This window comes from Sander lucioperca, chromosome 18 (assembly GCF_008315115.2).
Source record: "Sander lucioperca isolate FBNREF2018 chromosome 18, SLUC_FBN_1.2, whole genome shotgun sequence".
NCBI lineage: Eukaryota > Metazoa > Chordata > Actinopteri > Perciformes > Percidae > Sander > Sander lucioperca.
The window spans coordinates 22886036-22898921 of record NC_050190.1 but is presented as its reverse complement, the minus strand read 5'-3'; the positions used below and the strand labels follow the sequence as shown (position 1 = coordinate 22898921).

Below are 12886 nucleotides of genomic sequence, written 5' to 3'. Positions count from 1 at the left end.
TTACTCCTCGACGCAGCGGGCCTGGGTTCGACTCCGACCTGCGGCTCTTTGCTGCATGTCATTCCCTCTCTCTCTCTCTCCCCTTTCATGTCTTCAAATTTCCTGTCAAAGGCCTAAAAATGCCCCAAAAATAATCTTAAAAAAAAAAAAAAAAAACAGGGCACATTCACACGTCAGCTACATGCATAGATACTCAAACATACACATACCCTAAAAACACCACACTGTCGCCTACAAACAATCATCTGTCTTACAGACGGACACACAGACATGGAAACATCCACCCACACACATTTTGAAATAAGCAAACAAATCTGACCTGAATTTGAAGCATGTTATTAGTAGGCTATTTGGAGTATATAAAAGCCCAAAATTAAATAGAGACAGTACTCATACTAATGTATAAATGTAAATATTTTTAGAATAAAGTATTCAAAACGTTTTCTTTTGCCCGATTTCATTCAGGACTCACAGTGGTAGGCCATTTAAATTATAATTTATTTTCTATATAATTTCTATTCAGTGTGTGATACTGAGAGTTTGTTGATTCTTGTTTTTCCTCTCTCTTTGGGATTTATACCTGTGCTTTGACAGTTGTGATAGTTACACAAGGATTCCTTATGATAAATGAATGAATGAATGAATGAATGATGTTCTGTGCCATACCTGCCCTGTATAACACTGTTAAATAAAGTAGGCTACCAGTAATAATGCAGTTATGTGTGCGACTGATAGAGTTGGAAGAAATTGAATTAAGCTCCATATTTCCTCTCCACTCACACACACAAAGCACTGCACAGTTAAACCCCAACAGTTTCAATAAAAGCACACGGTTCACAATCATGCTTTGATCTCTGCTCTTTCTCCATCTCATACTGTTTCATAGATAGATAGATAGATAGATAGATAGATAGATATCGAGACACAAGTCCTGCAGTTACACAATGGTCTTTACACTTGGTGCTAGCCCAGTGTTGATGTACAGTATGTAGCCTCTCTGTGTGTGTGTGTGTGTGTGTGTGTGTGTGTGTGTGTGTGTGTGTGTGTGTGTGTGTGTGTGTGTGTGTGTGTGTGTGTGTAGTGTAGTGTTTTCCCTGATTTACAAGAAAATCCCTCTACCCTGAAACTCTATCAAATGTCCAATCATTCCAAACCAGTTCATGTCCTCCAAACATTGGGCAGAAATCCAGCGGCTTCACCGTCTGGATAAACAGGTCTGGAGCACTGTGGAATGGCCCATAAAACCTCTACCAATCCCCTCCACAATCCCTGCTTCGATCTCCACACCGAACCTTGAAAGCGTTCAGACGATCTCACTGTATCACTGTTGGAGGAAAGAAACACTGGGGGTTTGTCTGTAATAGCCATGGAGGGGCCGTAATGGGTTCAGTCTGTGGTGATTCCATTCCATGTGCTTTGTTCACTTGGGGGGCTGAGGAAAAGCAAGTGAGAGCAGAGTGCTTGTTGAGGATGTAGAGTTTCCCTTTAAAACCTATGTTCCAATTCCAATTATTTGCAGAATTTATAAGAGGCAGGGCTGAGAGGAGATTACTGAGGCCTTGTTTAAAAGGGGACATTGGGATTATTGACATAGTCTTGTATCAGAGTGCTGTATGGAGTGCTTTATCATTGCTAAAAGCCACAAACATGGAATGATCTCGTTCTTAAGTAAAAAAAAAATTAAAAAAAATAAATAAGTAAAAAAAAAAATCACATTTCTTGTCTTGTTGCCACGTGTGGGTGCTAGACTATCATGCACAGCTGCAGTCCAAACACTAGGCCATGTGCATTAGGTTCTTAATTGCCATAGCATGTGCATGGCTTTCTAAACCACTTTCATAACCACTGCCACTATTGTTCTGACTTGCAATTGAGCTTGTAAAATTGGATATCCAAGATCTTACTAGATACATAAGATGGATAACAAAGATGGATCAATAACAAACTTAAAAAGAAAACCTCAGCTATCAAAAGTGATGCGTCACTGCCATCTACTGAGAACTTAACATCAATGCATCGTGCGATTACTGACTTCTTTCAGTATTTTTAGAATAGCAATCCACAATATCTGCTGCATTACTATGGCTTCAATACAATGTCTTTGTCCCCCCCCCCCCCACACTGAGAAACTAAGTGACGCAAATTGGTTATTACAAAATGGGGTATACAGAAATATTCACTGTAGATCATAACAAAATGTGATTATTTTTGGTTTACAGGCTACTGATTGATTTTATGGAAGTCATACTTTGTCCTAGATACAGCCTGCATATTGATATTCGAAATATTTACTCTGATTAACATGAATTAGGAAATCAGTTGAGCCCAACCAGCAATCCAAATGAAGTAGGCGTTATATTGTTGCGTTTTTAGGTGGGAAAAAAATGGTACAGCTACTTTGACAGATGCAAAACCAGAATACTACAAAATCTTGCATAATGCGCTATTTCACCATTCCCACAGTTTAACACAGGTGATAATCCGACTGAGCCAGTACATACCTTTTCTCCTCAACTTGCTGTAACGTTACTGCTCCATTCCCCACTGGCCGTTTGGGTTTCTATATGTTTGCCCAATTTCACCGCGTTATGTCCTGCTACTTTCATGTTAGGCAAGCCTCTCAGGAAGATGCTCGAGATCCTAAAAAGCCTGTTCTTGACCAGGTGCCATTCCTTCCGAGCAAACACACACGGGAAGCAAAAAAGGTGTCTTTTCTGACAAGCTAGCAGTTAACATTAGCCATTTCTTTCTGTAGAACCATTCCACATTAAATCTGATATTTGTTGTACCAGAGGTTTGGTTTATAACAATATCCCAGGGCACCGAGTTGTTTACTTTCAGGGTTTTCTTCAAAAGGCTGACTTTCACGTTTAAGTCTTTGAAAACCTATTCCAAGTAAGAGCAAATCACTACAACAGTACTTAGCAAATAGCCAATCAAATTACAGCTGGCGTAAACCCCTTTAATTGCCAACGGCTTTAGACATGGCATTGTTGTCCCACATTAGCGGAACTTGACATTGTATACAACAGTTCATATAAATGGACCTTTTTCACAGCAGACATTTTGACATGTCATAGTAGTAAAAGCACAGCTGAAATTGATAACCTTAACGATGGCTCAATTCCATCAAGTGTCCCAGTAAGCTAGTTCAGTGAGTCAGCATGCACAATACCAGGGTCTCTCCTAAGAGGAATGCAGCCATCATTAATGGTTTTGAATACACCTGTGCTTTTCCTACTATGACATGTCAACATGTCTGCTGTGAAAAAGGTCTATTGAGTGGTGTAGTCAAATGTATTGTAGTGGGTAGGCTATACTGTACTGTATATATTGGAAAAACAGAGATGACAATTCAAAATATATCACAAATATAATGGAAAGTATGTTGTTGCATGTCATTGGGCATTTTTAAGTGGGTATATGGAAATCATGGAGCTTTCTTAGCACGTAGACAACACCACTGTATGTATGACATTAACATGCACGCTACAGATATGTGATAGCATGGATGTATTAGCTAACCGCCACATAGCGACCTGTCCAGCCAAGGACACATTGGTTGATGTGTTGCAGTAGGAATTGAACCCAGACCTCCCACACCAAAGGCATGTGTCATATCCACTGCACCATCACCACCAATTAACATGCCAATTTAAAAACTATTATCCAGCCACTGACCTTACATCGTAGAATAATGTAATTTTGTAACAAAATCAAGCTTTACTTTAGTATTTGTAGGTTTAAGTAGCCTACTGTTTTTCATGTTGAGTACAATTTTCATTGTGAATTCTCAATGGCTTTACTGTATACTAAAAACATTTCACGTTCATCTGTTGAGCTGCATTTAATGTGAATGTGAAAGCAGGCAATGCTCTTTTTGATTATTTGTATCTTGCCTGTTGTAGTTGTCTTTTTTGTGTCCATCTGTTGGTATAGATTCTTGACTGACAGCAACTAAGTTCCAGTAGTGTGAAAACATGTAGCTAAATTTAATTGTTGTTGATCGTTTTTGTGGCTATACTTTGAGATAGTAATTGTAACTGGCTCTTGTGCTTAATAATGGTCGAGTTATTTTGTCCAGGGGGTAATCAAAAAACGAGAAATTGTATTGGTTACATTTTGCACAAAACAAGAGAAGACAGCTGAGAAATGTAGCCAGTAACATCTGAATGAACTTTATTTTGCCTATACAACAAAAAACAGACAGGTGTCATTTTTAAGACAGCAGCCATACATTAGTTAGAATAGAGGAGCCCATGTATCTTTGTGTTCCAGAAGAGGCTTAAGTTTAGATTTCCCCCAGAAATTGTTTTTAGCAAAAGGAAGAAAGAGACCTGTGCCAAGCTGCGGAAACGCCCTAAAACCCCTTCCCCAGCATACACCAGGAACATACAAGAGTAATTCACCTACTCCCTGTTTTTTACAATATACTGTACCTGTGTTCTGGATATACAAATAAACATTTCTTGCAAGAAAATTGAAATAGAGTTAAAAGACAGAGAGAAAGAAACAATGTGAAGCAGACACTGTGTTTGATGAGACGCAGCAGAGAAAATTCAAGGTGGGAAAACAACAGGAAATGTCACAATCTCCAGAATAGTATAAACTCATGAGACAAATGAATAAAAAAAATAAAAATAAAAAAAATATTCTAATTCATTCATTATCCTCACTGCTGACACCATTAAGGTAACCCATTTCATAACACTATTTGGAGCCCTGAGAATATGCCCTGGACACTTGCCTCAGTCATTTTGCAGTTGTATCGCAAGCAGTGTATGATCCTAGATCAGCATGTGAAGCTAACCACTACAGGACATCTCCCTTAAACCTATTCTCAAATGGAATCAGAGGTCAGTCCCGTCACCTGTCTCCATGTGAGAGACAGCTAAAAGGTAGAGGATCATTGACGAGACGTGTGGTAGCAATTAGTTCTACACATCAGAGGCCAGAGTTTAATAACTGGAGGGAACAGAGAGTGAGAAAAGAGTCAATTTCCCTGTGTCTGACATTTGTTATAAATTAACAGAGCACTAATATGGGTTAAGGAAGATTGTCAACTTCTGTTGAGGCTGAGGAGGTGATGGGGAGAATAATCTAGAAACCTCATACCACAATTATTAAAATGCGCCATTGATTGGACATTAGGTTTTGGATACTTTTGGAAATCTACCAGTGTATTTGAAGAAGCAGTATACTAGAACTAAAAGCACAAGGGCATGTTTGCAATCAATAAATAGGACCGAGCAAAATGCCACAGTGTTAGCTCAGCGGTCAAATTACTTTTTTTTTTGTGCAACTTTATTTTATTACCCCGAGATGGAATTTTCTGCAATTTGCATTTAACAGGTTACATCTTACACACCCTCTTGGAGCTCATTTACTCCCCGAGAATGATCAAATCAGGTTGAGGCACTGCAGGCTGTAGTTTTGAGAGGATTTGTTTGCTCATGAAAGCAAGTAGGGAGTCCCCAAGTATTCTTGCCTGTGAGTGTGCCCCCAATCTGCCATCGAACGTTAGTCATCTTAACGGCCAGCATGGCACAAAGTCAATGCGTACTATACTGCTGCCTTTAGATCGATATTTTCCCCCTCCGGCTTAAATAAATGAATACTCAATATGAAATGTACCAGTACTGAAATGTACCAGTACAATAAGTAAAGTCATCTGGCTTTCACCTTTTGGCCTTGCAGTCCAGAGTACTATTGTTGTACCGTTTTGTACCATAAGTGAAAATCTAGATGGCCAGGAGTAAAAGACTGAGTTGGAAGCCACTGTTGTGATACCATAGCTCCTAACATATTTTTCAGGGAAAACACCACACATTGAACAAGAACGGAATGTTGAAACAAAATTATTGTAGAACTTAATAAACATAACATTCCATGTATTACTTTGGTGTCTTGACAGAAGTAAAAAAAAAAAAAAAATAATACTTCAATGGACTGAAGACAGAACAACAATAACAGAACGGCTGTCGTTGTACAAAGGACAATTTGAAAGCTGGGCAGAATACCTTCCAATGTTAATATTACAATGAGTGTGTTTCCACGTATTTAACTAATCTGATTATTGTCCATTTTGGGAGTAACCAAACATAAAATGTTATGTTAACACTAAGGGATTTCTGCTAGAGAAATCAAATTTCTTGACCACGTATACACGTCACTGACTTTTTTTTATTTTATTTTTAACAAGAGCACAGGATCATAAACAAAACTAGGAAATAGAAATAAGAAAAGTATTGCTATGACAACAGTGCAGAAGATAGCTAAAATCCAAAGTCCGTCTAAAACAAACAAGTCTAAAGTAATTTCTATAGCTGAATAGCAGGTTATCTGTAAATTTCTTAACACATGCATTCTTGAAACTTCACTAGAGTCCACCCTCCTCACTGCACCATCAGTGCAAATGCTCGGGTCAGAAAAAACAAGGAAAAGAAACTCAGGCTGCTGCGCTTCAAATATATCGCAAATACACTTAGAACTAATTTTACGGTAGGAGGTAGAGAAGAAAACGGACTATCTGCATGTAAATGCAGATTCTACAGCAACCACATCAATGCAGTGCATGTAAACACATTCTGATTTTCTTACAATTACCAGATGTCCCCAATACGTTTTGTGTGGATGTAAACAGAGAACCAGTCACCATATTGGTACTTTGATTTCATAAAAATGTTTGTGAGCCACAATCCGTCCTAGAGTGCAAACTCTGCTCAAAATGCTTAAAACTCCCATTGAACTGGAAACAGAACTACTTAGCCCCAAAATTACTTTCTACAACTACTTCTCTAACCCCCCCCCTCCCAACCCCCCCCAAAATATAACCCTCAACTATTCTGTTCTTGAGCACCAATGTCTTCCATGACAGCAAGACTTTAGATTACCCACAGAGGAACTACCATCTACATTTGGCTACGTCTTATAAGAAATGAAATGGTTTCTTGTTTCCACAACCGAGTGCCAAGAATTCTCTTTAGCACTGTGAAGTTGCTAACAGTTAAGGTTTTCAGTGTTTTGTTCTTTCAAAAAAAAAAAGTTTTTATACATTTGTCGCTCATAAAGGCCTCAAGTGAAAGGAAAATGTTTAAAAGCATAGAAGAGAAAATGGCCACAGCCAGCCACCCTTTTCCAGGTGTGTTCAGCTCCAGAACAACTGAGACACCAGACACCTGCTACAAAAGAACGATCGTATTGAGACCCGGTAAATAAAATGTTTGCGGTTTACATTTTAATAGCTGCTAGGGCATGTGTATACAAGTCAATTATAGGTGTGCATGTGCATGCATGTTTTAATTGTCAAAGGCAGAAAGGCATATTCCAACCATCAATGAAGTTATGTTTTTTTATTTTTATTTTTTCAGGTTGGAGCTGGAGCTTGCTGGGGGTGTTAAGTCAGCCAGTAGAGATAAAACCCTTTTATGGGGGAATTTAGGTTGAAAGCAAGGTGAAGCATCTCAACTGTAAACAAGCCTTAAAATACATGCTCACAGACAACTTAACTCAAAAGAGAAAAAGGTCAATTTGCAGGATTTAAAAAGTAATACACAGAAGAAAAAAAAGTCACCCATACAATGTTATGAGACGCTGGAATGTTAGGAATTGCCAGAATAATAATATCAGTAGCCATTGCAAAGTTAAACTGTTGATGGCTACAGGTTGATAACTTCATTGATTGAAGAGAATGTCAGTCAGCCCTGACCCCCAAGGTAAAGTTGAAGAAGCTAACCCAGTCCAGCTTCCAGGTTTCAGTGGACCAGCAGGGAAACTAGTGGAGATATGTGTGTGTGGGGGGGTGGGGGGTGGGAGAAGGCCAGTAGCTTTGGCGAGGCTTCAAAGCCATACTGGAGAACAAAGTGGGAGGTCCTCCAGCGTCGTCCTGGACACATTAGGACACAACCTTGGTGCCAACTACCATTTCTTCATCTAAGGCTTTCAGCACAGAGACCTGAAAAAGGAGAAGGAAATTATGATCTGGGACAACATCCCTTGATTTGTTTTTTTCTTGCAGAGTAAGGATCCCTTTATTCTGCCTGGATATCAATAGATAATTTGGACTTGGGACTACTGATGAAAATTAGCACTTTTGAGCTAACTCTGGCACATTTACATTGTTTTAATGTTGATTAATGTTCACTGTCCCCTTTCAAATAAAGAAATAAATTAATTGTTGTGTTAGCATAGCACGACTTGCTAAATTAGCTTTGCCAACAGGTTTTCATCTGACAAAAGGTCTTATTTCAAATGTAGGCCCATACAACAACATAATTCTGTCTAACTAGCTCCATTTAAAAAAATAAGACACTTTACAGGCTGTGTTTACACATATTTAACTAATCTGATTATTGTCCATTTTTGGCAGTAATCTGACATCATGAAATGTCAAGTGAACACTGGAGTGAAAAGGTATGATAGCAGATTTTAATAATACAGTACTTTCAGTAATGTTTCCTATAGGAAAAACAATGGAGAATTACCCCCCCCCCACTAATGGAAATGCAACATACAAAAATATACTAATGAAAAGATATTAACCGTATTAACCGTTATTCTAGTTCAGCCACTGCTGGTAAAAAGATTTTTTTTTTTTTTTTGTTTTCCACCCTCAGGCCATAGAAACTCACCATAAAAGTTTCACCATTATCGAACCTCTTTTCGATTTCTTTGCCCAGCTCATTATCTGGCAGTTTAAGGTCCTCTCTGGTATTTCCACCATCATCCATCAGGGACAAGTATCCTTCGGAGACATCTATTACCTAAATGTGCCACCAGGCAAAGAAAGAGAAATTAAAGCATAACTAGCACCAGTCAACCTAATCCTGGGTGGAATACCACTCCAAAGCAGAAGAGCAGTACAGCAACAGCACCATCGCAAGGTAGAAGCCTCTGGGACAGCTTCCGAACAGGTTTATGTCATGTACTGTATTTATAAAGGCCCAATTAGAATGAGCTCGGAAGAACATTTGACACATTGCGTTTGAAATTTGTCCACCCGAGTCATTGTGGAATATGCAGGGTCTGAAATTAGCTGTTTTCACTGCCTGGCGCACAATTCTGCCACTTTTGAAATGTATGCACTTAATATAGGAATAACATTTAGACATAACATTTAAAGAATGATGCCATTCAATGTTTGATATATTTACATTACATGGTCAATTCCAATATTCAAATTACACCAGGGCTTTTGGGGGAGCCCTGTTTTGCAGGGGTGGGAGGGCACTGTACACATGCATGTGCATACATGAATGTCTGCCTACGTGCAAAACTATAATATCAATACATTTGAATTCATACAGAGGATATTTAGCCTGGGACAAAGAAACAGGAAAATGATTCACTGTTGCAATGTTTTGAAGCAAGACAGGAACTTTACTTGGGTCTTGATGTTTGTTCATAGACAAACTGAAACCTACACTGTACATTTACTACCACTTGACAATGTCGCTGTTAATTTCTCCTCTGCTCTGATCGAAAACAGCGGTCTGCTTCAAGTGCATCCACTGCCACTCTCTCGCTCGTCAACACAGATTCCTTTGGACAAAGTTAATACGCACGGTAGCGAAGTTGATAAACGAGTGGGCATGTGTGTATGTGTGTACGTTTGTTTATTGGTTAGAACTCAGTGAACTTCATCTGTCGGTCAAAACAAGTAAGGTTCTAGTGTTGCTTTTATATAGCAGTTGCAATCGACTTTCAAATGTGTAGCTTTGGTCAATCCACTAACCTAACATGTCTCTGTTGTGCAGTTTCTGTCTGCCAAAGCGCCGGCTGGCCTGACGATTTTACCGGCCACTACCAACAATTGACCCGTATTTAACTTCTCAGACCCTGGAACAATGACATGGTGGGTGTGGCAGAAGTACACTAAAGGAAAAATCTTTTGCCACATGAAAATAATACAGCACACATTGTTGGAAAAAAATAAAAAATACCCCAAAAACTTAAACCAAGTCTCCCCACTAATACACCAACCACTGTTATGTGTTATTAGTGAGTATTGCTTTCCCAAAAGAGGCCTCTAACAGGACAGCAAAGAATGTGCGTTGGCCAAGCCAAGAACCTGTTCAACCAGTTCGGTATATCCTTTCACAATTAATGAAGAGACAGCCCAGTTCTGACGCATTTGATGCACCCGTTCAGCTATCGAAAAAGCATTTATTTTCTCACAGACTTTATTATTAGGATTAGGTTCTATCAAATTCAAAAAAATTATGTGAAATGGATGCACTGGTGGTCCAAACAAATGCCAAAACACCCGATACTGGCCAGGATTATTTATTTTATTGACTTCCAGTACGAACTGATAGAATATCAAGTATACACTGCAAATACTGCAAACCCCTTGGTGGCCATAGGTTACACTAATAGATATCTAACAGGGTCATCTCACCTGGTAATCTTTTCTTGTAACATTTGGGACATCCATGTTATGGGTAGATGGGCAGATATCTTCTAACTTCTTCTGTGTAAAGACATCGATTCCTACAAGGTGAACCTGGGAAAAAAAACAACTGATTAGATCTGGCCTCAGGCCAAGTAAGCACTGGGGGTTAAAACATCAGGCTAAAATGGCAAAAGTGTCTAAAGCTCTTCATTCCAAAAAGGATGCACAATGAGGTTTTACCTTTGCATGTCCATGCTTGCCAGTCTTGGAGGTACTCATTTCAACGATCTTACAGGGACGCTCTTTAATCATGACATAGCCATTCTTCCTCAATGCAGAGCACTGCTGTGGGTATGTTGAAGAGGCCCCGGAATCCCCACTTTGGAAATCGACATCAGTCATGATGTGCTGTTCTACACCAAAAAAAGAGCAAAAGAACACATGAACAAACAAATGTTTGTGACAGTAGCATTACCAATACGCTTTAATTGTGTGTGGAATAATATTAAAAACCAATAGTGCAAATGTAAAAGAATAATAATCCATTTTTTGTCGTGTGGTAGCTTGTGAGCACAGAACACTAAATTGTTAACATTGAACTATGACTACTACCGTTGCCAAGAACAGCTTAGAACACCCAACAGCTGTCAGAAAGCAAGTCAACAGTGGTTGGGCCATAAGTGCATTACAATCAATAACCTGAAATCTGCGAGTGAAATTGCAACTAAAAGTGCTTTGCTGCATTGTTCGACGTATATAACGCAACTATTTTCCCAAGATAAAGCGGGTCTCTAATTTTAACATTTCCAATATGTTTTGGTATTTACAATACTCATGTAAATACAGACAATTATCCAAGGTGGAGCAACCTCTCTCACTGGCCAACTATCCGAAAAGCTAACAGCTAACGTGAATTGCTAATGTTACGAATTGACTACGCCATGTTGCTGTCATCTCAAATTCTCATTGAACTAGCTAGCTAGCTAACGTTGGCCTACACGCTGTCCGGGGGAAACACCCAACGAGTTAGTTAATAATTAGCTGCCGCATTAGCTAGCTAGTTTATCACCTTGATTAAGGAATCTAAGAGGTGTTAAGTTGGCGTTAGAGTGACTCAAGTTGGGCAGCTTAGGTTAGAATACTAGCTGGCAAACACCATCAACGTGGCAGCTAACGTTAGGCCATATGAGCAGCATATTACCCGATAACGTTAGCTTAAAGCTTAAAAGTAACGTTAAGCTAGCTTCAGGTTCCCACCTTTTTTTCGTTTATGGTCATCGTTACCTACCGTAAATTAACGTGCAAACACGACCCACACCGATTGACACTGGCTAACGATACTGTTGCTACGGTTACCTAAAGTGCAAACTTCTTTCAGTTGTTGCACACTAAACCTCGTCTCACTTAGCCAACGTTAAGTTACCGATTAACTTCCCAAGACGACAAATGCCGCCTAGTATTATACATTAAGTCACTACACCGCAAAACAATAGGATTCTTAACGTTAGCTCCATTGTAAAAGTAAAAAAAAATGTTACTTATAAGCTCCTACGTCTTACTTACCTTGTGTCTTTCTACACCAAATAGGAAGAGTCACTTCGCATGCGTAGAGCTTTTCTACAGCAGGAAGTGCAGTCGAAGAGGCGCGTGGATGGGGGAGGGGCTTGGTAGAATGGTTTTTTTCTTATTTAAAAAAAAAAAAACTTTAGTTGAGCATAACTTGTGATACAAACTTTACCTACATGTTGTGTTAATATTTATCTTTTACTCAAGTGCATTTTAAAGGACTTTTACTTGTAGCAGAGTATTTTGTTTTTTGTACAGTGGGATATGAATAGGCCTACTTCTTCCATCATTTTCCCAGCTTTGAAATTGGACATAATTATAGTTGCTTAAACTTATCATGTGGTTTTAAATGACTTCTTTCATTTTACTCTGAAGGGAAAGATTTTTTTTTCTTTAAACCATAAAAAAGTCCAGTTTTTTATATACCTCCAGAACACAAAACATCTGTGAATGTAATTGTAACAGAGATCCTTTATGGTACCATATTGTACCATTGTCTCTTTGATAGAACTACTACCTGTATATAAGAAATGTGTGCTGATGCAAAATACTGCACCGTAGGCTCTTGTTTCTATTGTTGAAGATGAACAAAGGAACTGTCTGAAAGCAGCCTAACTGTCCACTGGTGTCAGTTAAACATAAGTCATCTGCTCTATGCTCTCCCTGATTGATCTCTACGTGGATCTTCTAAAAGCCACTGGCTATAAAAGAATGAGGGTTTCCTAAAAGAGTGTGCTATTATTGACTGGATAAAAATGTTTTGTTTTCTTAAAGGTGCCATTCAGACATGTGATAAGGTGTATCAAAATACTCTGCTTTGAATAATAGTTTGTGTCTGATACATTTCTAATAATATATGACTATGCAACTATTTGATGTTTCAAAAGTGTAATTGCTGGACACAAGATGTCTCCTACTACATTTAAA

General features: G+C 38.8%; 2 protein-coding genes and 1 long non-coding RNA gene across 4 annotated transcripts in view; 1 reads left to right on the top strand and 2 right to left on the bottom strand.

Moving 5' to 3' along the window:
• Positions 1-4162: 4162 nt before the first annotated feature.
• The window catches only part of tnika (TRAF2 and NCK interacting kinase a), an 86878-nt gene continuing 78154 nt past the window's right edge, over positions 4163-12886 (bottom strand). For both annotated transcript variants that reach the window (XM_035994477.1, XM_035994478.1), the window contains exon 26: positions 4163-7783. In XM_035994477.1, the coding sequence (XP_035850370.1) occupies positions 7755-7783 (29 nt within the window). In that variant the 3' untranslated portion in view covers positions 4163-7754. The remainder of the gene's footprint in view (positions 7784-12886) is intronic.
• Positions 7216-12030, bottom strand: LOC116057459 (eukaryotic translation initiation factor 5A-1-like). The gene is made up of 5 exons (XM_031309934.2): positions 11957-12030; positions 10634-10806; positions 10400-10504; positions 8631-8762; positions 7216-7954 (listed from the first exon to the last, which is right to left on the bottom strand). Exons 2-5 carry the CDS (start codon positions 10793-10795, stop codon positions 7895-7897), a joined length of 459 nt encoding a protein of 152 aa, XP_031165794.1. The 5' UTR covers positions 10796-10806; positions 11957-12030; the 3' UTR covers positions 7216-7894.
• Positions 8750-9838, top strand: LOC116057460. Its single transcript, XR_004106823.1, has 3 exons — positions 8750-8829; positions 8913-9242; positions 9690-9838. It is a non-coding gene; the product is annotated as an uncharacterized LOC116057460 (long non-coding RNA).

Excerpts from the sequence above, each read along its gene's own strand:
- LOC116057459 (XM_031309934.2), bottom strand. The coding sequence starts at position 10,795 with ATGACTGATGTCGATTTCCAAAGTGGGGATTCCGGGGCCTCTTCAACA. Across the intron at positions 10,505-10,633 it reads GCAAGCATGGACATGCAAAG|GTTCACCTTGTAGGAATCGA; the intron begins GTAAAACCTCAT and ends TTTTTTTCCCAG. Across the intron at positions 7,955-8,630 it reads ATAATGGTGAAACTTTTATG|GTCTCTGTGCTGAAAGCCTT; the intron begins GTGAGTTTCTAT and ends CTCCTTTTTCAG.